General features: G+C 39.6%; 2 protein-coding genes across 2 annotated transcripts; both read left to right on the top strand.

The window, feature by feature from the left end:
* The first annotated feature begins 1,660 nt into the window (after window positions 1–1,660).
* Window positions 1,661–8,852, top strand: anks4b (ankyrin repeat and sterile alpha motif domain containing 4B). Its single transcript, XM_088319814.1, has 2 exons — window positions 1,661–1,821; window positions 7,530–8,852. The coding sequence occupies exons 1-2, from the start codon at window positions 1,661–1,663 to the stop codon at window positions 8,650–8,652; spliced, it is 1,284 nt and encodes a 427-aa protein (XP_088175940.1). The 3' UTR covers window positions 8,653–8,852.
* Window positions 8,853–15,043: 6,191 nt separating this feature from the next.
* On the top strand, window positions 15,044–25,959 carry LOC148376429 (kelch-like protein 24). The gene is made up of 12 exons (XM_088347085.1): window positions 15,044–15,097; window positions 15,379–15,624; window positions 18,007–18,141; window positions 19,234–19,425; window positions 20,444–20,587; window positions 20,685–20,871; window positions 21,013–21,159; window positions 21,417–21,545; window positions 23,157–23,333; window positions 24,059–24,205; window positions 25,259–25,424; window positions 25,492–25,959. The coding sequence occupies exons 2-12, from the start codon at window positions 15,400–15,402 to the stop codon at window positions 25,646–25,648; spliced, it is 1,806 nt and encodes a 601-aa protein (XP_088203211.1). The 5' UTR covers window positions 15,044–15,097; window positions 15,379–15,399; the 3' UTR covers window positions 25,649–25,959.
* Window positions 25,960–26,113: the final 154 nt, after the last annotated feature.

Genomic DNA, 26,113 nt, shown 5'->3' with positions numbered 1-26,113 from the left:
GGTGCCCTTTTCAGCCTTGTCATGTGACCATGTTCAACTTCGGCGGGGATAAAACTTGTTTACAGCCGAAACTGAACGAAAATGTCGCTTATGAAAACACAGAAGAGAAGGAGCACCCCTGGCCTCACATCAAAAGCATGTTCCGCTTAAAAAGGGAGCGAAACACCACCTACAATATGCAACGTCTACTATGTTTGAGTTAATGGGCGAGCTTGTTGTTTCGCTTGCAGAGCCTGGTAAGATAAGTATCCGGGCTTTAAATGTGCTACTTGGTGCTACATGTGCTTAATTTATTTGTTTGATTTATACTATTTTTATTTTATTGTTTGTAGTAGCACTTGAATTTACATTGATTACTTTAATTTACTTTGAAATTGCAGTAATCCCTCGGTTATCGCGGTTAATAGGGACCAAAACCACCCGCGAAAAATGAAAATTACTTTTTTTTTTTTAAATTATTTTATTTTATTATTATTACTTTTTAGACCCGGTTAATGGGGACCTAAACCACCTGCGAAAAGTGAAAATCCGCGAAGTAGCGACGCCCCTTCAAAAATGCTTGAAAAATATATATATACATTTTTTTTTTTAATTATTATTTTTTTTAGATCACGAAGCTCTGAACCGGCGAACGTGGAACCGCGAAGTAGCGAGGTCCCACTGTAAATGTATTTTTGTTGATAATCAATAAACACGATGTTGCGACAGTTACTCATTACTTTAGTACCTTCACCAAGTACTTTTTTACTTTTACCCAAGAAAATATTTGGAAGAATACTTTTACTTCTACTTGAGCAATATTATCCTGAAGAAACAATAATTTTACTTGAGGAAATTCTTTGGCTACTTTACCCACTTCTGATGGATGGATAGATAGATAGAATTCATTTTTGATGTGTAAGCAACGGTATCAACTATAACTCATACATACAGTATACAGGGTTGGGTAGGGTTACTTTAACTGGATTACTTTCAATTACTTTTGGATTACTCCAATACCAAATATGCTAATGAAAGACAAAAGAAACTAAATATGAAAAAAATTATGACTTACAACACGTGGTAAGCTTTCCCTCCTGGCTTTGATCTCTTTGATCTCCGGCAAAACTAACATAAATTGCGACAGAAACAAAATGAAAATAAATCCAAACAGCTTGCTAACATCATTTTTTGCCGTTCCATGTATTCCGTTACTCCCCAAGCCTGCACAAGATTTAGTAATTTTATTCATATTTAGTTTCTTCTGTCTTTTATTAGCATATTTGGTATTGGAGTAATCCAAAAGTAATTGAAGGTAATCAAGTTAAAGTAACCCTACCCAACCCTGACAGTATATAATCTACTGTATAAGTGTATTTTAAGTGATGTCTAAACCTTAATTTTCTATAATTTAGGGGCTGATCCTTACAGGTATCACAGTCGCCCTACTAAAGAATGCAATCAGTAGAGCAAGCCTATTTCAGGCTAATTGTCACATAATGAGAGCTCTGTGCCGATGAGTGAGCAGACATCAGCGGACTGGACTTTGCCACTGTTTTATGGCTCTTTGCTGCTGACATGTCGACACCCTGTGTTAGCTCGCTTGATCTGAAGGCTTTGTGCTCCCGAAGAAGGTGAGCAATTTGTTTCTGCTCCCTTTTAATCGTGGAAGAGAACAGTCATGTCGCGGTACCACAAGGCAGCCATCGACGGTTACCTGGACCTTTTGAAGGAGGCCACAAGGAAGGACCTGAACTTTCCGGACGAAGATGGCATGACGCCCACGCTACTGGCTGCTTTTCATGGACACTTGGATGCGCTCCAACTTATATGCAGCAGAGGGTAAAATTGGTTCTGTTTTTCACCACTTGGATTGCATTATTTGGATTAAAAGATGTACGATTAATGGCCTTAAAGCAGAGGTGACACCCTCATCAGGGCCACATCAGCTAGTGACTGTCCTCTAGGGGGCCTGATGTAACTTATTAATCTAGCTAAATGTAATGGGTATGTTAATTAAATGTAACTACTCCTTCATGTAGAGTTAGTCAGAATACAATAAATATTCAGGTCACAAACATTACAGTTGCATTGAAAAAATGTCACGACACATCTAAACTCTAGACTATTTTATAAATCCCGATTTTCGTGTATGTGTTCATATGTGGGTTTTGACTGGACCGATTTTCATGAAACTGTACACAGTAGTACTATAGGCATTAGCGAGTACCGAGGCACCCCCAATAAATACTAACAATATTGGTAAACATTTTCTTTTGTGTACAAGCGGCTCTGGAGCTGCATGCGGTCAAACTGCTCTTTGCCACTTCCTGGTGACTCTGTGGCGCTTTTTCAACATAACACGGCCCCAACAACCTTACTCAAGTAGAATGCCCGGCAACGCCTGGCCATAATGCTTGTCTATAATATGTCAGAAATTAAATACAGTAAATCCTCTATATACAGTATATAAGCTACTCAAATTCAGAGAAATCCGAGATATGAGATGTATTTTGAGAAAAAATTTGACCGACATGCAAGAGAAAATCTCAGTTACGATAATTTCCAGACGTTACTACTAAAAAACGGGGCTTTGAATTCATTTTATTATCATCTTGTTTATCTTATAACTGTTTTTTTAGGTTCAATTACTATTTGATTGTGTTTTCAACAATCAGGTGGATGTGTTTTCTAGATGTTTAGGGTTAACCGCTTTTGGGAGGCCGGAAAGGAATTAATTTGTTTTCATTTCAGGAAGATTTGCTCAAGTTATGAGCAATTTTAGCATGATCTGGCAACAAATTAATGTTGTATGTAGACATATAACTGTATAACGAAATCTTCCTGCAAATTTTAGGATCATTTATATCTCAATCCCAATCATTGATATGTATATAATGGTGTGTAGTGGCGCAGAGCCTGTACTTCGTAGTTATCGCAGCAGACATGGGGGGGAAATGTCTCTTCTGACCCGTTTATTTTTAGATGCTCAGACATTTTAAGCTCTAGCAGGCGACATAAATTGATGTGGTGGACCACATTTGGCTCGCAGTCCATGGTTTTTGTCACATGAGCCCTAAAGTAATGTCTCAGATTGTCGTAAACAAAAAAGGTTAATTTTCCTCCTCTGAAACTAAATAGCTCATCTTACCAAACAGAAGACCTAACCCACAACATTTTTGGAAGAGATAGGGGAAGGCAAACATATTATACTTGTATCATTTCAGGAGTCATAAAACTCGACATACAGCGTTGGCAAAACTTAAAATAACCAACACTGACACTAATTTTGTAAAAAACTTTCCACTTGTCAATGTCATGTCTTTAATGTAGGCCACATACAGTATATCAAAGTCAAAGCCCGCGGGCCACATCCGGTCTGTGTGGAGAATTTCCAAGGCCTCTTAAAGTGAACTTGATTCATTAAGGTATCACGCACCAGGATTCATATTTTTATAATGTACAGTACTTCTTGATGAAAGAGTTGTTTTTGTTTAACTGCTGCTTGCAGTTTTTCAAAATTTCAGTCCGAATGTTGAATAAAAAAAAAATTATTTGAGTGAATGATGGAAAATTGCTATTTTAATTTTTTTCTTTGAAGAAAACCTAGCCCACTTTTTCTGAAAATATGGTGCCTAGTTACTGGCCTCTTATTTTAATTTAGTGTTCATTTTGTGGATATTTCTATATCAAGAAAATTGGTCTTTGTGTCTGTTAAAAATATTGCTGACAGAGGCATGAGAAAATACTGATTTACTTATTTGGTCACATTGGAATTTCATTGTCAAGTCGTCAGTAGGTTCTATTAGGTCCACTCGACTATATACAATTTCTTTTTTTTTTAATTCACCGTTTAAACAGTGTGGCCCTTAGTTTGGAGCAGTTTTTCCCATTCGACTGTGACACCCTTTGTGTAGGGTTCACTCCTCTTTGGGAATGTGCAAGAATAATCCGCTTATCCTCAGTAGGGTTGCGGGGGTTCTGGAGCCCAGCCCAGCTGACCTCAGGCAGTGTGCAGAGGACACCCTGAACTGGTTGCCAGCCAGTCTCAGGGCACACAGGGACAGAAACCTCACTCGCTCATTTACACCTAGGGACAATTTAGACTGGCCAATTGCAGTGTCTGATACTCATGACAAAAAATTACTGGACTCTCAAAAGTTGCCCGCCCGGACATAAAGTTGCCTGCCCCATTTTTCACAACTTGAAACACAATAAGATGACTAATCTAAAAAAAAAACAATTGTTGCAAAGTATTAAGGATTGATTATCAGAATATATAACAGAACAATACTTTAAAATTAAGTTTATTAGAAATATACTAATAACATTCATTGCATGTATATGAAATCGCTGTTTTCCATCTGCCATCAGTATGTACCTGTATTTACTCATCTTCATTCATGCAATGTTTGCGGTACATCGTCTACTACAAGCCACGTAAACTCCTCTTTCCACGATGTTTTTAAAGTACATTTATGTTTTGTAGCGTCATCATTTTTGTTAGCTTCTTTTGAATATTTCTTCTGGGGCTGAGGTTTTGGCTTGATTCCTAACCACTTATCGTTTTTTTCTCGTGTTCTCTGTGCGTCTACTTTGGAAAATGATTTCTTGAAAAAGTTGTCGGCCACCCAGGCAAAGACGTTTTGTAAGTTGTGCGCCCGACATAAAAGATGCACGCCCCGGGCGTCCGTGCAGAGATTATTTCAGACACTGCCAAATGACATGCATGTTTTTAGAATGTGGGAGGAAACTGGAGTGCCTGGGGGAAACCCACGCAAGCACGGGGAGAACATGCAAACTCCACACAGGGAGGCTGCAATAGCTGGACTTGAACCTTGAACCTCCGCACCGTGTGGTAGTGCGCTCCCCACCCGTCTGCCGTGCCACCCATAAAAATTATCATTGTAATAATTAGCAAGGTTGTTTATCTTGTGCAACACATTTTTTACTTCTTTTTACCATAATTGCAACCAATCTTCACTCTTCTTTCATAGCAACTTGTGGTAAGATGAGCCAAATATTTAGAGAGGAGAAAAAAAGACCCCACAAAATCAAAAGAACCATTTATTTGCCTCTAAAGGCCCCCTCAACTCCAGTCCTCATTAGGCATCACAAAAGCGCCTGGTCATTACCAATCATGTCATTCTCACTGAAAAGCTTTCCAGCGGAAGGTGATGCTCGTTTCCATGTTGTACCCATAAATAATTGACATATTGTTCATAAGGCACAACGTTTGCTGCTCTAATGGCTTTTATTGCTGGAACACTGAGGCACACCTGTTGAGGACTTTACATCTTAATGGTTTACCGATTACTCCTGTTGTTAGATTTTTGAATGATTATGTCGGAATAGTAATGTAAGAAGCTACATTTTGAACATTCACAATAATGGTGTTGCAAAGTAGAGATGAAAAACTACTGATTGATTTTATATTTTAAAAATTCTGTTGTAATTTCATTATTTTATTGAGGGTGATGAGCACATTTTGGGGGGGACTTTGCAGCTAATGGAGTATGTTAATCCCCACAATTTAATTTCAAAATGTTTTTTCTTTAAACACCCCACTCCTAGTCAGAACACATTATTCTGAATTATTAAGCATTTGTAGGGTAAAACTAAACAGTGAAAGTTTCTTATCGACCCCTAGTAGAATTAGTCTGTAACTGGTTTCACTTAGGATTATGTGGCAAAGTGTCTCCCCGATGATATTGATCAAATGGACAGATATTTCTGGCCAATTAATTTTCTGTAATAGTATTGTGAAATCAAAATCCTAGATATAGACGAGTAGAGTCACATGGCACATTTTAAGGAAAGCAAAACTTTGGGATTATTTGTTTGGTTACTTTTTAAATATTTTTTTATCATCATTAACAGATAAAGGGTTGATGCTATTTCTTCCTCTTTCTCACCTGTGTCCATGTCGCATTTCCAATGTCATCATCCCCAGTGCAAAGATGGGTTTTGGTCGCTGTTTAGCGCAGGGGTAGTCTGTTAAAATGCAGGGTCCAACCTAAAGTCTTGGCCTTATCACTTTTAAAAAAACTAGAAAATATCCACAAAATGAATCGGGTTTTTTTCATAGCTTGGCGATTGCAAGTCAATGAATTGCAAAGCGGCCAATAGATAATTCTATTTTTCTGCTTGCGGCCCTTAGAAGAAAAGGTTGTGATGCCTTCACACATGGTTGGTTGGATCCCTTAACCAGTAGGGTTGCAGGAGTACCGTTTTCCATGGTGTGTCTTGGGCAAGTACAGCCTGGTGACACCCGTCCCTCTCCAGGCCAACATATATTTCCACCCGGTCTCAAGCCGGGGACCTTTCGCGTGTTAGGCAAAACGACTGCACTATGGAAACACAAGCTTAAAGGGATAATGTGTATTTTTAACGCCTCCTAGTGGGGAAAAACAACGTAATAAAAAAAGTTTGATTTAAATAATTAACAAAAATACATGAACTATCATACAGACGTGTCATGAACTGGAACAGGAGGAGAACCCAAATGCATGACGTTTCCCACCCAAGCTTTTATTTTACGGGAAATCGTTCAGTCATGCATGTTAACCGAAACGCCAGTGATTCTGCGATTGTTGGTCGGAAGACGTAAGGTTGCAGTCTGGCATGGAATGACAGGAAGCCAGCGGCCGACGAGATCAATACCAATTGCATGAGCAGATATCGGACAGATGGGGTCAATACCAGACAGGACGGGACAGACAGGATTGATATCAAAACTGGATATCGTTATTAAACAGGACAAACTAGATGGGGAAACAAAACTGATGATCGATACTGAACAGGACAAAATAGACGGAAACAGTACCAGACAGGAAACCAGCAGGAAACAAGACAGAGTCAAGACCCACGTCTTGTGGGTGCAGAGATTCGTTGACCGACTGACAAAGCGTGAGTGAGAGCACTGAGTTTAAATAGAAGAAAGGCCAATCCGTCAACGAGCCACAGCTGGCGCCACACGGGCGGGGCCAATTGGGCGCCATGGCCACCGTGACAAGACGTGCTTTTTAAAAACCCTTTTAGGTTAGAAATTTGTGTTTTGCATAAAATGAGACTCACCTAGAGGAAGCTGGCATTATTAATTGAAACAAGATTTTTCTTAACTTTTTTTATTTTTTTTTTCCTTTTTTTTCTTATTGTTTCCCTTTTGTCTTTACTTTTTCTTCTTTCCTTTTTATTTTGTTTTTTTCTACCCCTATATCTGTTTTTTTCTTCCTTTTTTCATCTATTGTGAAAGGATGAGCAAAATTATTGGAAGAAAAATTGTGTGGTTTAATCTCTTTGAGTCTCTGTAGTTTGTATTCTTTCTTGTGCTTCTTAGCATGCGTTCTCGGTAGCAGGGCACAATACAGTGACATCTATTTGTCAAATCATACAGACTGTCCCTTTAATTTTTATTTCACCTTTTGCATGTTTAATTGTACTCTTTGACTAGTCCATCGATTGACTGCACGATTTAAAAAGAGACGGGAGAGTGGATGCTTTGCAATTGATGCAAAACCTTGCTTTATAAATATTTTTGTGTGTCACAGGGGAGACCCCAACCGCAGTGACATCTGGGGAAACACACCGCTGCACCACGCCGCAGCCAACGGCCACATGCACATCCTTAGCTTTCTTGTCAGTTTTGACGCCAACCTGTTCGCTCTGGACAACGAGCTACATACAGCTATGGACGTGGCTGCTTCGCGGGACCGCATGGAGTGTGTGCGCTTCCTGGATGGCGCCTCCTCCGAACAGACCAACCAGAATCCAAAGAGGGTGGTCCGTTTAAAGAAAGAGGCCACCAAGGAAGCAGAGAAGCGGGTGAAACTCTGTGAGAAGGTTAAGAGGCGACACCAAAGCAAGATGGATAAGATGTACCGTGGTGTTGACGCCGCTGGGTCTTCTTCTGAGACCGGAGGCACGTCAGCTGTGTCCAGCATCGGCACCATGAGCAGCGTCAACGAGCAGTTCTCCAAGCTCATTGCCTCTGACAAATCCGGGTCACTCACAGCTAGGTTGAAAGGCACGCTTCAAAAGAAGCTTGGGAAGAAAGAAAAGGGCACCCTGCAGAGATCTGGGGCAGATGGTAATGTCATATTCTACAAGCAGGAGGATGCAGCATCAGAGAATCCGGAGTTTTTAGATGTTTTTAACGAGCAGGACGAGAATGCGCTGGAAGACGAAGGAGAGGCAGGCTCCGGTGATGAGGAATTAGGCCAAGTCAAACAATCCATCTTCAACAGGCCTGGTCTCGGTGGTCTTACTTTCATGAAAAGGATGAGTCTGGAGACGGAAGACGTCGCAAACAGGAATAATGAAAACCTCGGCTACCTCGTTCAGAGCCAATTGCCCGAAGGAGAAGAAGATTTCTCTGGCTTAGAGGGCAACGTTGACACGGACGTCCCGTGGGAGCAGGACGATTTGGGCTTGGATGACGACGAGGAGGAAACGTCTCCACTTAATGCATTCTTGTCCTCTATCTCGTTGTCTGAGTTTGCTCTTGCGTTCACCAGAGAGCAACTGGATCTGGATGCTCTCATGCTGTGTTCTGATGAAGACCTGAAAAGCATTCGCATTCAGTTGGGGCCCAGAAAGAAAATCTTGGAAGCTGTTGCACGCCGTAAGAATGCGTTGGAGAGACCGGGTGTTCTGGGAGACACCTGCCTGTGATAACCTCAATAAAAGATGCCGCATTCTGCTTTTTGATGCAAGGCATGGTGTTGGTGTTTCTGTGATCAAACAAGTTAATCTCTTATCTGTGGATAAAAAACTGTCATACACCAATTTTTCCATCCTCGCCAGCAGCCTCTCAAAATATCCACATTTCCTTATTTTAGGCCGGTTGCTTTTCTCTGTGGCACCCCCATTAAAACGTGACAATCACACCATGTTATTTATGTTTGAATACATGATTATATAAATATGCTGCATGTTTAGCCTCAGTAAAACACAATACAAGATACCTTTTTCTGCCGCTTCGTAATTGAAATTATTGGCACTCAATCGATTGCTTTAGGCAAAAAGTCTTTTCAATAGTAAGTTGCCAGTCTTATGCAAGATTTTTTTTCTCTATTCTAATCAGATGGTATGAAATTTAGTATCTTAGGTAAGCTTTTCTATTTATATATAGCATTGGCGTGCGGTCAGGGGAGGCAGGTGAGGCTGTGCCTCACTGTCGTCATGAAAATATAGAATTAAATATATATATATATATATATATATATATATATATATATATATATATATATATATATATATATATATATATATATATATATTTTTTTTTTTTTTTTTTTTTTTTTTTAATTCAGTGCCAAAGTTCTATCTAAGGTTGGGAATTTTCTTTTTCAAAAAAATGTATTCTTTTGTGAATATTATAAATACAATTGGTATGTAATATATTACTGTGACAAGCGTCTTCAAATTTAGAGTGAGGCAAGGAATTCTTTTGTCTCAAAGGGGGAGGGCGATAGTGAGATTAAGGATTCCGATGCGGCGCACACCTCATCCCCAAACAATAGAATTAGATAGATAGATAGATAGATAGATAGATACTTTATTCATCCCCGCAGGGAAATTCACACTTCCAGCGGCATCCGTGCGCTAGAGAACAAAACAATTATAAAGCAAAAAGAATACAATACACAAATACCCAATGTGACGTGTTAATACCCAATGTAATGTGTTATATAGAGTATCTAGATAGTGCCACACAGAATACACACTGCAATAAAAATACGGTAATATGCAATGTGGGGGGTGTGGTTTAATGTGGGCCTTTACTCCGCCGGGTGGAGTAAAAGAGCCTCATGGCATGAGGAAGAAAAGATCTCCTCAGTCTGTCCGTGGTACAAGACTGTGGCAGCAGTCTGTCGCTGAAGCTGCTCTTCTGTCTGGAGATAATGCTGTGTAGTGGATGTGATGAATTGTCCACGATTGACCGCAGCTTTTCCATTAATGATGATTACCTATCTTCACGGTTCACAGGAAACCACTTCCTTTGGTGTGTCTTGGGCAAGTACAGCCTGGCATCGCCCAAACCCTCTCTCGGCTATTTTTTGGGGTAAGGGTTTGCTCCCCCACATGAAACAGATAGTACTGGTTTCCATGGTCACAAGATGCAGGAAAAGTCCCTTGATCTGCCTCAGATACAGAACCTTCATCATCTGGTCGCTGTAATTTTCCGATGGAAGGAGTCATCCCGCCTTCCAAAACGAGCCGAACCTCGGCATTGATGGGCAATGGCGTGTGAAACCACTGGGGAAAAAATATTTTCTTTCTAATTTTAATTATCACATCATCAATGGCTTATTTTGTGCGTGAATAAACCACTCAAATTATCATATTCGATTTGTGTTTTGGTAAAAGTTTGCCACTTCCAAAACAAGCAGATAATGTTGTTGTTTTTTGTGGGGGGGGCTGCAATATTTAGGAGACGGTTTGTGTTTCAGGTGTAAAAATAGAGTACACAAGACAAACTAATTAAGTCAAGTCACGTTAATTTGTATAGCCCTTGATCACAAAGTGTCTCAAAGGGCTGCACAGACAACAGATTATTGCAAACACCATCCCCTGATCTAAAACCTACAAGAGGGCGAAGGAAAAACTCAAAAACCTCAGCATGAGGAAAATAAAGAAACATCGAGAAAGGACAGCACATAAAGTAATCCCTCTTCCAAGATGACCAGGCTGCAATTGATGTTGCATTTACAGACAATACAATTAAAAATAAAATAAAATATTTAAAGTGTAATATTAAATAAAAAATAAAATCAAAAGGATGACCGGGTTGCAATGGATGTAGCATTAACAAACAATACATAGATATTGTCAACATGAAATATAGGTCATTCATAAGCTATAGAATATAATAATATTCAAGCCTAGATTCAAACAGTTCCACGGAGGTTGCAGATCGAATCTCATGGGTAGAGCATTCCACAGCACCTGGGCCCAAATAGAGAACGCTCTCAAACCTGCGGATCTCTTCTTGACTCTTTGGATCACTAGTGCAGCAGCATTTTCAGGGTGAAGGCTCCGGACCGGAACATAGGAGGGAATTAAATCTGAAAGATATGAGGGAGCAAGTCCATGTATGATTTTGTATACTACCAAACTAACCTTAAAATCATATCTTAAGCTAACAGGGAGCCAATGCAGGTTAGCTAAAATCGGGGTTATGTTATCAAACTTCCTTGTCTTAGTCAAAAGCCTCGCTGCAGCATTTTGTACCTGCTGCAGGCTCTTGATTTTGGACTTTGGAAGACCAGAGAGTAGTACATTACAGTAATCAAGGCGGGATGTAACAAACACATGAATTATAATCTCCGCATCAGATTGGGACAGCATCGGTTGAATTTTAGCAATGTTGCGAAGGTGGAAAAAAGCTGTTCAAGAATACTCTTAATATGTGTTTGGTAGGTTTAGAAAACTACCGCTTTTTAATGTCAAAAGTATAGCATGCATGTTACCCATCCATTATATCTATTGATCCATTTGCTGGTTGCAGGCGTAGGCACTCTAGCAGCACAAATACTTATTTGATAAGTTAAGTCAAGAAAATAAAACGTTTTTATTTCTATGCTACAGTTCATATAGCTGTTTTTTCTCTGCCACCCAAACGATGAATAAGATGTCTCATCTCATCTCATTAGCCGTACCGCTTATCCTCATTAGGGTCGCGGAGGGGGCTGGAGCCCATCCCAGCCAGAATAAGATGTAGGTTGAGTTATTTTTAAATCTGACTGTGCCTCATCAGACACAAACCTCACCTCATGTCACTGATGTTAAGTTAAAATACTAAATACAAATTTGTAAAACATACTGGGAAAAACTTGTTTTAAATGATAAGTTAAATTGTTTCCATTTCAGGTTCTATATGACATTGTAGAAAGAACACGACAGAGCGCGTATTGTGGTGATGGGTATCAGAAATATGTAGCAAGTACATATGATGAAAACAGTTCGTTTTGATTTATTTCAAGGGGCCTTGGAAGTCTTTTCTCGAAAAGGTAGGGTAGCTTGCCTTTTGTGCCACAGAAAATAGCAAGATTTAATATTTGCAAAAAACAAAAACAAAAAAGAATGCCATTGTTCAGTATCTTTGTTTTCTTTCAGTGTTTAGCCAAATAACTGTACAGCCATATCAGTAGGTGTCAGCAGATTACTGCAGGGTGTCCCAAAAAGGTATACAGTACAGTACAAACTTTGACTAGAAAAAGGTAAGAGACCTTTTTTCCTTTTCAGATTTGGTTTTGGAGTAAGAACAGCGGTTATGGGTTTACGCATATGCAAAAAAAAAAAAAAAAAGTTCTAAACATATCCGGGAAGCTGAAGTGCAACTACGTGTTTGGGCATCGGTGTGTGGAACTTATTGCACTTCAGCTTTGTTTTCCTGTTTGCAGAATGTCTTCAGAACAATTTTTTGTGCGAAAATAAGCCATTCTTGCTCCGAAATCAAATCTGAAGTAGAAAAAAAGTTTATTGGCTATTTAATGTCAAAGTGTTTATATTATATATTATATGTATATTTTGGTTTTTTATATATTAATTATCTACTCATGAGGTAGCGCCGTATTTATTTTTTTTGACAAAACACATCGCACTGCAAATTACAAAATAAATTAAGTCAGTAAAAATCTTACACATCATTTTTCTGATTTTAACTACTATTTTTGTATTATACATAAAAGAAAAGAGGGTATAACTTCCCCAAAAATGTTTGTTCCACTGGCAGATTTTTCCTGCTCATTTTGAGTATTTATTTTTCTAGAAAAACTAGATTGAAACGTAGTCAAACTCTAGAAACAGGTTAAAATACAGTAACATCCAAAATTAAAACAAAATTATCTACTAAATTTGATGTTATGTGGTATTTCCTCCTTTGTCTTGTGAACAGTGACCACAAATGATAAAACGTTCATACCTGTCAACCTGTACGTTTTTGCCGTACAAAATACGTTTATTATGCATTTTAAGACGTGTACGACGTACAAGAAAATCTGTACAGAAAAACGCAAATTTGGCAATTATGGGTACCATCCATTATACACCGACTATCAACATCAAATCAAGTCCATCAATCAAGTCCAACGAGTTCAAGTTGTGAAGTGAAAGGAAGTCCGTCTCTTTTTAGAGAACCGGGTTTTTCGGCTCAACTCATTGAAGAGAGCCGGCTCTCATAAGGCTCACTTGCTTTGATGCATTTTATTACGAATTATTATGTTGTATAAAGACGTTTAAAAAAAAGGACGTATAAAAGGGCAAAATGAAAAAAGACATGTTTGTGATTCTCCCTTTAATCAATATATTACCAACAACAATTTAATCCAGAAAATGAATTAATAATTTGAATAAGAAAATGTATTATTCTACTTAATTATATTTGCATGTATTTTTTCCTTCTACGGTGAACGTCCAAGCTACTTAATTTTTGAACTTTATATAATAAACCTCATTCATGTCGAGCAACACAGTATCTCACAACAAAAAGGTTAATTAACAATATATATGTAACGGGTGTAATAATAACTTTTGTTTAATTGAAATTCCTGCTGAAATATGTGTATAGTTTTTGGTAAATGTCCTGCAATGATGAGTCCAACAGTGCCATCTGCTGGTATGGGGTGGGGTTTGGTTTTGGCTTCTGACATGTGACCGGGAGGCGGGGTTTGTTGGCATTCTTACCAGAGAGAACTGCAATGGTAAGACACATTTTTTGGTGCTCCACAAAAGAAGTTAATTTTAAACATTATAACCCCAGCTGACAAATCTCTCAACATGCACAGTAATGTGATTGATATTGTCAAGCTGTTTAGGTTTATTTTCGTTTTGTTTCCGTTTTACTAAATATTAATTCCCCTTGTAGAGATCAAAGAGATCAAAGCCAGCAGAAAAGCTAATGTTGTGACTCATCCATTTGCAGGTAAATTGTACCCATTTTTATACTTATTATTGTTTTTATTTCTATTTTCTCATATACATTAAAAAAGGATGATGTTGGTTAAAATTCAGACTAAAGAAAAATATGTTGAATTCATTGTAAACGTTAAAAATCCACTATACGATCTCTTGTTAAAAGTATCTTGTTAAAATGTAAAGATGTAAAAATGTATTGTGATATTCTAAAATGTATTTTATGTAAAGTGAAAAGAAAGCTCTTTGATATGCTTTGTTGGCAGTCTTACCAGAGAGAACTGCAATGAGATCAAAGAGATCAAAGCCAGCAGAAAAGCTAATGTTGTGACTCATCCATTTGCAGTAACTGTAATAAAAACCTCATCATCCAGTCCAGCGTGAATGTGGATCTTTGGTGGGACAAGTACACCGCGGTTACATAGGATTATTTTGTATTTTGTAAGGGAAAATACGACAGTTGTAAGGGCATGGAGCCGTGGAGGTTGACAGGTATGAAAACGTCAGGGTTGGGTAGGGTTACTTTAACTTGATTACTTTCAATTACTTTTGGATTACTCCAATACCAAATATGCTAATAAAAGACAAAATAAACTAAATATGAATAAAATTATGACTCACAACATGTGGTAAGCTTTCTCTCCTGGCTTTGATCTCTTTGAATCCCGCCAAAACTAACATAAAATGCGACAGAAACAAAATTAAATTAAATCCAAACAGCTTGCCAACATCATTTTTGCTGTTCCATGTATATTCCGTTACTCCCCAAGCCTGCACAAAATTGAGTAATTGTATTCATATTTTGTTTCTTTTGTCTTTTATTAGCATATTTGGTATTGAAGTAATCCAAAAGTAATTGAAAGTAAGTTAAAGTAGCTCTACCCAACCCTGGAAAACATCATACCCCATTATTTAGGCAGCATGATAATTTATGTTTCTAAAACAACAACATAAAATTGGTGTCGATAATTAGATTTAAAATATTTTCAACGGACGGTGTTCTTCTAGATTTATTTAAATCAAAAAGTGTGCCTTGGTTTGAGAAACTGTTTCACAAAATGTGTTTGCAATACACTTCTTTGCTGACTGGGGGCAGCACCAGATCCGAACAGCTGTTTTCAACCTCTAATAAAAAGAGCAAGTAGCTGTTTACCTGCTCGCATCAAAAACTTGGACTTCTGTTTCAGGATTATGCCTTCAGGTCATTTTACATTCTAGTTTTTAAGTTTACAATGCTGAAATTCTGCTGAATTAATGGGCTAAAGTAATTACATCTAATAAACCTACAGCTACACAGTTTTTGTTACACAGCTAACTTAAGCCTTATTAGTGAGCAAGCTAATAAACCGATTTCTCCCCTTCAACCTCTTCAGATGCTAACATTGGTTATATTGTTTCTTTACTTTGTGGGGTTGGCATTATTTTGGGGCACGCATGTGAGGTATCTTGTTTTTCCACATTCTGTCTTTGCTTGGCTCACAGGATTCCCTTCTAGCGTCGGAAATGTCTGAGATTGTGGAAACCAACCCTGTGGCCAAAATTGATGAGACCCCCGTCGTCTGCGACGAGGACTACTATTTTGTGGAAGCCCGGCATCCCAACACGGTCCTGCAGGGCCTGAATTCCATGCGGCTGGACAACTCCTTTTGCGATGTCACTTTGTGCTGTGGGGGGCAGGAGTTCCCCTGTCACCGTATTGTGCTGGCCTCCTTTAGCTCTTACTTTCAGGTAAGCCTGGGTGGACTTTACATCGCCGTCTTTGAGCCTTCCCAATTTTACCTGTAAACAAACTAACCCCGGTGTCGGGAAAGTCAGGAAAACCTGTTTTTTTCTCATTAGAGCCACACCGTATACAAAAAAATATTTGTCCTCTTCCTGATTTATGTGTTTTTGCATATCACTTCAGGTTTCAAAGGTTTCAGATCAACACCATTTGGACACCTCAAAGAAAAATGAAAAAGTAGCTTTGAAATGTTGACTGAATTTATTGAAGCACAACAAAATCAAAACCTTTCTGGCCCCATGTGGAAAAAGTCTCATTTCATTTCATTAGCTGCACCGCTTATCCTCAGTAACGTGGGTGCTGGAGCCCATCCCAGCAATCATCGGGCACTGGGCCGGGGACACCCTGAACTGGTTGCCAGCCAATCGCAGGGCACACAGGGACAGACAACTCGCTTGCTCAATCCACCTGAAATGCATGTCTTTGGAATGTGGGAGGAAACCTGAGTGCCTGGAGGAAACCCACGCAAGCACAGGTAGAACATACAAACTCTGCACAGGAAGTCCGGTAGTTGGATTTGAACCCACACAGGAGGTTCCCAAGACCTTAGAACTGTGCCGCACACGCGCTAACTACCGCGCCGCCATGCTGCCCTTTGGAAAAAGTAATGGACCTCATAGCCAGTTGACGATTTACTATAATCGGTAATGAGTATTCCACAACGGTGTGGAATAATTTTGGCCAACTCTTCTTTGCTGAATTCTTTCAGAGTCTGGAGTGTTTTCTAGCATTTAAGGTCACACCACAGCATCACAATTAGATTTAAACCTAAGCTTTGACTTGGCCACTCCAGAACGTTCACTTTAGTTTTTTGGGGTTTCTTTTTGGCCATTCAGAGGTGGACTTGCCGGTGTGTTTCAGATCATTGCCCTGCTGCATTATCCAAGAGCGCTTGGATTTTAGGGCACAAACTGATGGTTGAAACTTCTCCTTCAGGATCTTCTGGTAAACACCAGAATTCATTTTTCCGCCAACAATTGTACGTTTTCCTTGTCTTAAAGCAGCAAAGCGGCCCAGACCATTACACTGCAAACCACCATGCTTTACAGGCTCTTTTTGTGAATTACTGTGCCAGATGAGATAGGCTGCACAACTTTCAAAAAGGTTCTTTACTCGTCACTCCACATTGTTTCTCCAGAAGTCTTGAGGATAATTCAGATGCTTGTTGGCATATGTGAGACAAGTCTTCATGTTTTGTGAAAGCTGTGGTTTTTCCCTGGGAACTTTACCTTGGATGCCATTTTTTGCTAGTGTCTTTCTTATAGTGTAGTCATGAATGCCGACCTTAACTAAGGCCAGCAAGGCATGCTGTTCCTTGGATGTTTTTAGAGGTTCTTTTGTAACCTGGATGAGCCTTCGTCGCACTCTTAGAGTAATTTTAGTTGGTCGACCACTCCTGGGAAGGTTTGCTACTGTTTATTTTTTCTTCATTTGTGTATAATGGCTATTACAATGGTTTGCTATAGTCCTAGAACGGGCTTTGTAACTTTTTCCAGACTGATGGATTTCTATCACTTATTATCTATTTTTTTTGTGGTATTTGTTTGGATTGTGGCATGTGAATTATGTTCTTGAGGTTTTGTAACATACTTCACTTTGACTCAATTTAAGTGGTTTCTTGATTCAACACAGGTGGCTGCAATACATTTTGGGTGTGGCCTGTAGAATTGAACTCCGCTTTTCCTTTTACTTTGTGAATTAGCAAGGGGGGAGAAATTTTTTATATAGGGCCAGATCGGCCTAGATTTTTTTTTTTGTGTGGCTTAAAAAAAAAAATCAACATTTCAACGTTTTTTTTTTCCCCTTTGGTTGTCCCTGTGTGATATCAGAATTGGGTTTATGATCTGAAATATTAGTGATAAATATGCAAAAAAAACACAGAATTTAGAAAGGGGGCTAGTACTTCTGCATGACACTGTATTTTCAGAACAAATTAAACAAATCCTCTAAACCTGATCTTCAGACAAGTTAATTCGTTGGTGCATTTATTTCACTGTGTGATGTTTGATTTAATAAAATGCATTAAATGACACCAGAAACTCTGTCCAAATTAGTCTCCATCCAGCAGTTTACTTAAGCTTGTTGAGGTCCATTTCTGTTGCTGGTAAATGGTTTCAAAAGAAGGTGAGAACCGAGTTATTTTTGTTATATCAGTAAATGCTAGAAATGAGAAGGATACAGGTGTATTTACCTTCAGCTATGTGAAGTGGTTACAGTTCTAGCATTGGGAATCGACTGGTCCTTATTTGTCCTCCTTTTCATTTAATCCTGACCCCTGAACAGATCTTGTTCTTATCAACTTCGCATCCTTTTTTTGCTCCCGCAAGGTAATGTTTACCACTGACCTCAAGGAGTCAAAACAAGACCGGGTGGCCATCAACGGAGTAGAGCCACAGATGGTCGGCATGCTGGTTAGCTATGCTTACACGTCAGAGGTCCATATTTCTAAAGCAAATGTCCAGGTAGGTTTTGCTCACGTGTGGTTTTTTGTTTCTGCTGTAAAAGATTCTAAAAGTTGGTTCTCCCACTTGCTATATACGACATCTAATCAGACCTGCACTCTGATATGAGCGTTGTTAGAAAAATGCATCATGATTTTGTGTTTGATTTTACCAAAAGAACATGGTTTCAATTGATATAATATCATTATAGTAGATATACAGAGGCTCCCCTACTTACGACCATTAGATTTCCAAAAAACAAACGGTAGAAACGAACATTTCTTCGGAATGTCGAAAAACAGGACATTGCTTTAAGTTAGATTTTTGTATTGAGTGCATCCTTTTCCGGGTACAGGACAGCACTGTAGTGCTTCTGTTTGCCGCTATCGGCGTGTGGTGGCACTGCGAGAGGTCACCCAGCATTCACCCCAAAGAAGAAATCCGGCTTTCTCTTCCTAGTGTGTAAACATACTATACTGTACCTCCAGCACTAAGAACTTTGGCTTTTTATTGTTTAATATCTCGTCCATCAATTCAATATGGTTGGTGTAAAGAAGAGGCAAGCTGTTTCATTTGAAATTAAAGTGGAATATGAAAGGTTGGCGCTGTTGAGAAAATGGTTGCATTTCGGCCACTTCTCCTAACTGTTGAAGCTCATCTTCCAAAAGTAAGTTAAACTCAACTTTATCTTTATAGAGCATATTATTTTATTAAATGTTAATTTTTTTTTAGTACAAAACAATACAGGTTACTTATTCAAGCCTTAAACATAATTATATAAACCTTAAACATACAAAATATAGCACTGAAGCAACTTACGAATAAATTCATCTAACAATTGTTCGTAAGTAGGGCAGCATCTGTACTGTAAAATTATTTAATGTGTCTGATATAATTGTACGCTGGGCCGGATGTGGCTTGCGGGCTGTGAGTTTGACACATATGATATAAATCATCTTTAGCCACAATACCTATTAACACATCATCTCTAATGAAACATTAGTGATCAAAATCTCCTTATCTATTGTACATGGCTCTTACTGTATTGTCTTCCACAGCCAGCCTGACCAAACTAAATTGTTGAAACTGCCATTTAAATTCTGCTATGTCCAGGCACTGTTAGCAGCAGCCAATCTATTGGACGTGATGGCGGTGCGAGAGGCTTGCTGCCAGTTCATGGAGCGTCAGATGGACGAGACAAACTGTGTAGGGATCCACTGCTTCGCTGAGGCCCACTCCTGTGAGGTGTTGGAGAAACAAAGCATGGACTACATTCTTGAGCACTTTAGCAGTGTTTGCAAACAGGTGAGAGGGTTGTGGTGCCATCATGTATTATATGGCTGAAAGGATTGATGGAATAATACAAGTCATTAATGCTTGAGCCTCAAATGCAATTTGGGGGTACGATTTATTTTTGTTGTGTATTATTTTATATGTTTTATGTGTTTTTGCTTGGTATCTGTGTGTTCACTTTAAGGATCATCTCTATGTAAAATGATCTAATTTCTGAAATTGAATAAAACCTAATTTGCAGAAGTTCAAATTGTGGCATTAGGATGATATCAACATGGAGCATGGGAAGTACTGAGTTTAAAATAGTCAAGAGATCAGCTTTTCTAGTTACGAATAGGAAACAATTTTTAGCAGTGTTGTCTACAACTACAGTCTATCATATGTAGAGCAATCGTGCGTCATTAAAAAATATCTAAGTAATGTAGTATGGTCTGGTAGGAGGATCCCCTCTGTTACAGTTGTGCTTACTGTTTAGCATTGGGGGTCTGTAATTCTTTTCTATTCAAGTCTGTATTCCATAATGTAACTCTTATTTTGTGTACTATTTTGGGTTTTATCATTACTGGAGGGCATGGACCCTGTCTCAAATTGGCAAGTCTATAAATTGTGCAACCTGGTCAAATGCACCAAGAGTGTTACACCTTTTGAAATTCTGCTAAAATCATTATTTCACATTAATTTAAAGTTGACATCCGTTATATGCAAGGAAGGAAGACTGGGGCAGTCTAGGAAAGCTAACAATTCTAGTTTGTGCAAGATGTAATGAAACTTAGATGATTTTAATGCAGTTTTCAGTGCAAAGAGTGGGGCGTGGTGCGATAAATGAAAACCTTTCTGAAAAGTAGTGTTTAAAAACTGGAAGAAAACATTACCTTTGTCTTGACCAAGGATATGCAGGGTTCACAATACATTAGTCATGCAGTATCGTACCACCCCATCATGTAATTTATTGCATGCAGTCTGAACCACAACTATAAGTGATGTGTATCTTTTCTGCAGCTTTTTGTGATGTTTTAATTCTGCATTGCAGGAGGAGTTCTTGACCTTATGTGTGGACAAACTAACTGAAATTATCACCAGTGACTACTTGAACGTCTGCAAAGAGGAGCTTGTGTTTGAAGCAGTCATGCTGTGGCTAAATAAATGTCCATCTCGCAAGCAGAGCTTTGACAAGGTCTGGTTAAGTCTATAGTATCTAACGGCATAACTTGTGGGTGTTGAATAATTTGGCAGGATTTTAAGTGTAGTAAAATTTCCCTTTTTTGTTGAAGGTCTTGGAACACGTCCGCCTGCCACTGATCAGCCCCTACTACCTCCATGATGTGATTGAGTCTCTTGATGTGGTAAAGGATAACCAGGGCTGCCAGTGGCTCATTTCGGAGGCTAAAGACTACATGCTGCTGAAAGACCGCCGAAGGGAGTTCTTCTGCTCCAGAGTTCGGCCACGCCAATCCACAGGTAGCCATTATACTATATTGTATGTCGTGTGGTAGTATAATTTGACCTCACAAAAATGAATAGCACCCATCATGGGGCAATTTCTGCACGGGAGTGAAGTTCACCTTTGATTTCGCTTTGCTGCTGTGTCCATGGTAACAGGGTCATCGGAACTCATCATAACAGTTGGGGGTGAGGATGACAAAGTAGTGCTGCGCAGTGTTGAGAGCTTTGATCCCATGACGAATAAGTGGAGGGAACATGCCTCCCTGCCATTTGCTGTGAGCAAGCACGGGCTGGTAGTATCAGGTCTGGCAAACATATATTGATTAAATCTGAAACATTACAAGACACAGATAAAAGGATACTGCTAATGTTTTCTTTGTATTTTATAATGGCAGAGGGCACTAAAATCCTTATTTTTCTCACTTTCTCTCGTTGAGAGCATTTTATTTTTCGAATAACCTGCTCCCTATTCACAGATGTGAAAGAACCTCTAATGTATGAATAGTTTTTTGCTTTTTCAACAAAACATTTTAACTTGTCATCTTGTCTCCCTTTTATAGACTCCATTCTGTATTTAGCTGGAGGGGAGTTTCCTGACGGCTCAGCCAGCAGGGAGATGTGGCGCTACGACCCATGCTTTGACACCTGGATGGAAATGGCTCCTATGAACACGTCTCGCTCTGAACTTGGTGTGTCTATTTCAGTTGGTGCCATTATTTTACTTAAACAGTCAATTATCAGAAACAACGGAATTAGTTTAACAATACTCTCTAGCACATGGGGGTTTTAAAGTCCTCGTACTTGAGAGCCGCCGGAGGTAAGGATGGATGGCATCAAGAAAAGTTCTGATAAAAATATTCCACTTTTTCAAATGTACATATGACAAAACTAAGTATTTGAATAGAAAAATGTATTTATTTTTTTCTATTCAAATGTGTGCAACTTTCTAAACATGATTTGAATGTTTAACATGAACTGGTCTGAAGATGTGTCCTCCCTGTACAATGTATTTAAACATAACACTATATCTGCACGGGCAACACGGCGGCGCAGTGGTTAGCCAGTGTGTGGCACAGTTCTAAGGTCTTGGGAACCTCCTGTGTAGGTTCAAATCCAGCTACCGGACTTCCTGTGCGGAGTTTGTATGTTCTCACCGTGCTTGCGTGGGTTTCCTCCGGGCACTCCGGTTTCCTCCCAAAAACATGCATTTCAGGTGGATTGGCCGGTCCAAATTGTCCCTAGGTGTGAATGAGCGAGTTGTCTGTCCCTGTGTGCCCTGCGATTGGCTGGCATCCAGTTCAGGGTGTCCCCTGCCCACTGCCCGATGATTGCTGGAATGGGCTCCAGCACCCCCGCGACCCTACTGAGGATAAGCGGTGCAGCTGATGAGATGAGACTATATCTGCACATTCGCGGCTTAAAGTGGTAGCTCCAAGTCAGGCAACTGTGGCATATTACGACACGACAAAAGCAAAAACGTTCAAGTTGTGATCAATAACTATGGTAAAGCAGACAAAAGATGTTCAGCTCACTTTGCTCAAAGGCAGAAACTCCCCAAAAGTTATCAGCAACGCTCATCAACAGTGGCGATAATCCCTCCCAACCCTTTGAGCCCCTGTTCTGCATTTCAATTTGAATCAAATAATTCATGATTGTGTTGCAAAAAATTAAGAGGTTAATTAATGGAATCCGCTAATTTGTTGGAAATATAGTCTGTAATGGATATATGTGCCGTGGGCTAAACCCAAAAGTAGCTAGCCAGTCGTATTGCAGGGCAGACTTACATCAGGCTCAAGCGCTTTCTCACTGTCGCGCATTTTCTCTCCCTATATTTCGTGCTTTCAACAGGAGCTATCAGCCAAGTTCACTGACTTCCAGATAAAGTGCCACGTTTAAAAAGCACTCTAAATCGAACTCTTTTGCAAGCTAAGTATTTTTTTTCCGCCCACATGCATTGAAATTGTGGCCACATTGAGCTCTGTCTAGCTAATTAGCATATATATATATATATATATATATATATATATATATATAGCCATATCAAACTTGCACAGGCCACAATTGCATTAAGCATTCATATTAAGGCAGTGGCCTTAAAACTATTGTCTTGCGGGATGCAATTGGCCTGTGGGCCGTGAGTTTGAGACCTCTTCTCTTGCAGGATATTTAAACATACAAACTCGGTAAAACATCGTAGTCTACATGTTTACAATGCAGCGAAGTGCCTTAGCGGTGCATTCTCCCATACCTGACCTACAAGGATCATTCTGCCTGAATCAAGTATCTTTCCTTGTTTGCAGGCCTTGCGATGCTGGATGGATTTGTGTATGCTGTGGGTGGCTGGCAAGGTCACTTTCGTCTGGCTTCAGTGGAATGCTACAACCCTCACACCAACTCTTGGCACTTTACCGGATCAGTCAAAATGGCTGTCACGAGTCCTGCTGTCGTGGCACTTGATGGTCTCCTTTACATCACAGGTGAGACATGACGCAAACGTACAGTGGCTTCTGTACATACGACATTAATCTATTACTGGATCAATTTCGTATCTAGAATTTTTTTTTTTTCATCTCAAAGGATTTCCCTTCTAGGAAATTGCTGAAAAAGTCAGTTTCCAGGCTTCCCAAAATCATCCAAGTTGAGACTTAATAGCTGTAAAAAGTATGAAATAGTACTCAGACATAAAAATAAGTCATGAGATAAATAAGGTATTAACTAAACAAAATGAGAGTTTATTATGAGCACTTACCATGGAGTAAATAAGCAGTTCCTAACAGATGTATGCATGTTGGTGGAAGAGTGAGTGAGTGAGGTAGAGAAGGAGTGAGGGTGTACGAGAAATCACGAACGAACATGTTAACTGCAGCTGGACGTGTGTGGTCTTAGGCAATTGGACCTCTAGTGATAGCATCTGGAAATGCTCGTAACTTGGATTTTTTTCTCGTGTGCCAGGCAAGATTTTTGTTCGAAAAATATCTCGTAACTTGGATTTCTCGTAACTACATGAATAAATATAGTATTTCCTCCACACCTAGAGTGGCTCGAATGTATTGGGGCCACTGTATTGTTCTTGATTAAGCACCTTCTTAACCAGATTTCAATTACAAACCGAAGTTCCTCAATTTCACTGAGCCTATGTAAGAAAATACTTTGACTGGTTCAAAACCCTCTAAAAGTTTGCATTTTTTTGTTTGTCTTGTAGGTGGCGCTGTTCTGGAGGATGGCGACGGCTCAGATCTTACTCAAGTATACAACCCTAAAACTGCGACATGGAAAGAAGTTTCTCCAATGCAGATTCCTCGTTCTGGTTCAGCTGCTTGTACGCTAAAAGGAAAGATTTATGTCATAGGTAAAGTATTCACTTCTGGGTTTTGTAGTTTGTTTACTAGTTGTATGTGAATCATGTCATCTGCTCCCAGTGACCAAGATGATCTAGATTAGAGCCAAACTATGCAAGATATCAGTCAATATCCCCCAAAAAAATGTGCATGGCAGCTCAGTGGTCAGCGCGTCCGCGGCAAAGTTTGCCGTCTTGGGATCAAATCCAGCTACCCGCCTTCCTGTGTGGAGTTTGCATGTTCTCCCCATGCATGTAGATAGATACTTTATTCATCCCCGTTGGGAAATTCACACTTCCAGCAGTATCCTTTTTGTTGTTTATTAACAGATTAACAGAATGGCCTCAGGGTGCTGTGTTGTAGTTTAGCAACAGCGGAGTGGATGACGTCACACACTAGGCCAAAAGCTCGACGTCCCTGCAGCAGATGGAAGTCTTTGTGCCCAGGGTTACACCATTTAGTGTTCACGTAGATGGCGAGTCCACCTCTTCTCCGCTTTTGTGTCTGCCCTAACAGCGCTGAAGCCGGGTAGCAACACTTTAGCGTCCGGTATGCTAGACGTGAGCCACATTTCCGTAAAACACAGCAAACTGCACTCCCTGTACGCTTTGATGTTTTTCACCAGCACACCCAGTTCATATGATGTTATGTGTGGGTTTCCTCCGGGCACTCCGGTTTCCTCCCAAATTACAAAAAAACATGCATATTATGTTGATTGGCTGTCCCAAATTGTCCCTAGGTGTGAATGAGTGAGTGAGTGAGTTGTCTGTCCCTGTGTGCCCTGCGACTGTCTGGGAACCAGTTCAAGGTGTCCTCTGCCCACTGCCTGAGGTCAGCAAGGATGGGCTACAGCACCCCAGCGACCTTACTAAGGACAAGTGATTCAAGTAATGGATTGATGGATGGAAGGAAAATCCCTTACAAAAAATATGATGCGCTGGTACACCATTTTTATGTATATTTTGAATGCAACTGCATTTCAATGTTACATATTGTATGTGGAAGTGTATGTTTTGGTTTTGGAGCTTCTTCCACAATTTCTGAGCTACAATGTTCAACTTTAGGCGGGTGGCATGCATCAAAGGAAAACACGGACAAGGTGGAATGTTACAACCCCAAGACCAATCAGTGGACCATGTGTGCCCCCATGAAAGAACGACGCTACCGGCCTGGCGTCGCTGTAGTAGATGGTAAAATCTATGTGCTGGGAGGAGAGGAAGGATGGGACAGGTGAGGTGTAAGAAAAAACTGCATCTCTACATTACATCACGTGCACTCTGTCGTATCCTCCTGTTAGATATCACGACACAATTGAGAGGTTCTGCGAGGAGACCGACACGTGGGAGATTGTCGGTGAGATGCCCACCAGTCGAAGCTGGCTCAGTTGTGTGTCGCTCATGCTAAGGAAAGATGTTTTGTCCCTCTACTCGCCCAGTGTGCCAAATAACAGCTAAGTGATCATGTCGGATAGTGCTGCCTGGGGCATCAACATACAGACCTGTATTTAAGAATTACACCTTGACATATTTATTTAAACTACATCCAACTGTGAGAATGACTCGCTGAACTTTGTTTTCTATCAACAATGTGCTGTATGGGCCAATAAATTAAACTGTGAATATTTTAAGCTACCCATGCAAAATTCAAATGTGAGCTGTGCTTTGTATGAATGTTTTTTTTTAAAGATTGTATTAACTTCGCCTCGACTATTTTTGTATTTTTAAATAAAGTAAACGTAATTAAAGTGGACTAATACAACTGAAAACTCATGCCTTTATTCTTGCTCTCCATACATATAATCGAATGCATCAAAGGAGCGTGTTTATTATCGTTAATTGTAATTTGTGGGATTCATCTAAAGCTACCCGAGTTCTCACCAAGTGGTTGAAACTACTTCCTGACTAATTTTAAAATGGCTT

Source organism: Urocampus carinirostris, chromosome 1, assembly GCF_059441175.1.
Source record: "Urocampus carinirostris isolate Australia breed hairy pipefish chromosome 1, RoL_Ucar_1.0, whole genome shotgun sequence".
In the NCBI taxonomy this organism is placed as follows: Eukaryota; Metazoa; Chordata; class Actinopteri; order Syngnathiformes; family Syngnathidae; genus Urocampus; species Urocampus carinirostris.
The sequence above is the reverse complement of the archived record's forward strand: the minus strand, read 5'-3'. Positions and strand labels throughout refer to the sequence as shown.

Excerpts from the sequence above, each read along its gene's own strand:
- anks4b (XM_088319814.1), top strand. The coding sequence starts at position 1,661 with ATGTCGCGGTACCACAAGGCAGCCATCGACGGTTACCTGGACCTTTTG. Across the intron at positions 1,822-7,529 it reads CAACTTATATGCAGCAGAGG|GGGAGACCCCAACCGCAGTG; the intron begins GTAAAATTGGTT and ends TGTGTGTCACAG.
- LOC148376429 (XM_088347085.1), top strand. The coding sequence starts at position 15,400 with ATGTCTGAGATTGTGGAAACCAACCCTGTGGCCAAAATTGATGAGACC. Across the intron at positions 20,588-20,684 it reads GCAAGCAGAGCTTTGACAAG|GTCTTGGAACACGTCCGCCT; the intron begins GTCTGGTTAAGT and ends TTTTTGTTGAAG. Across the intron at positions 21,546-23,156 it reads CACGTCTCGCTCTGAACTTG|GCCTTGCGATGCTGGATGGA; the intron begins GTGTGTCTATTT and ends CCTTGTTTGCAG.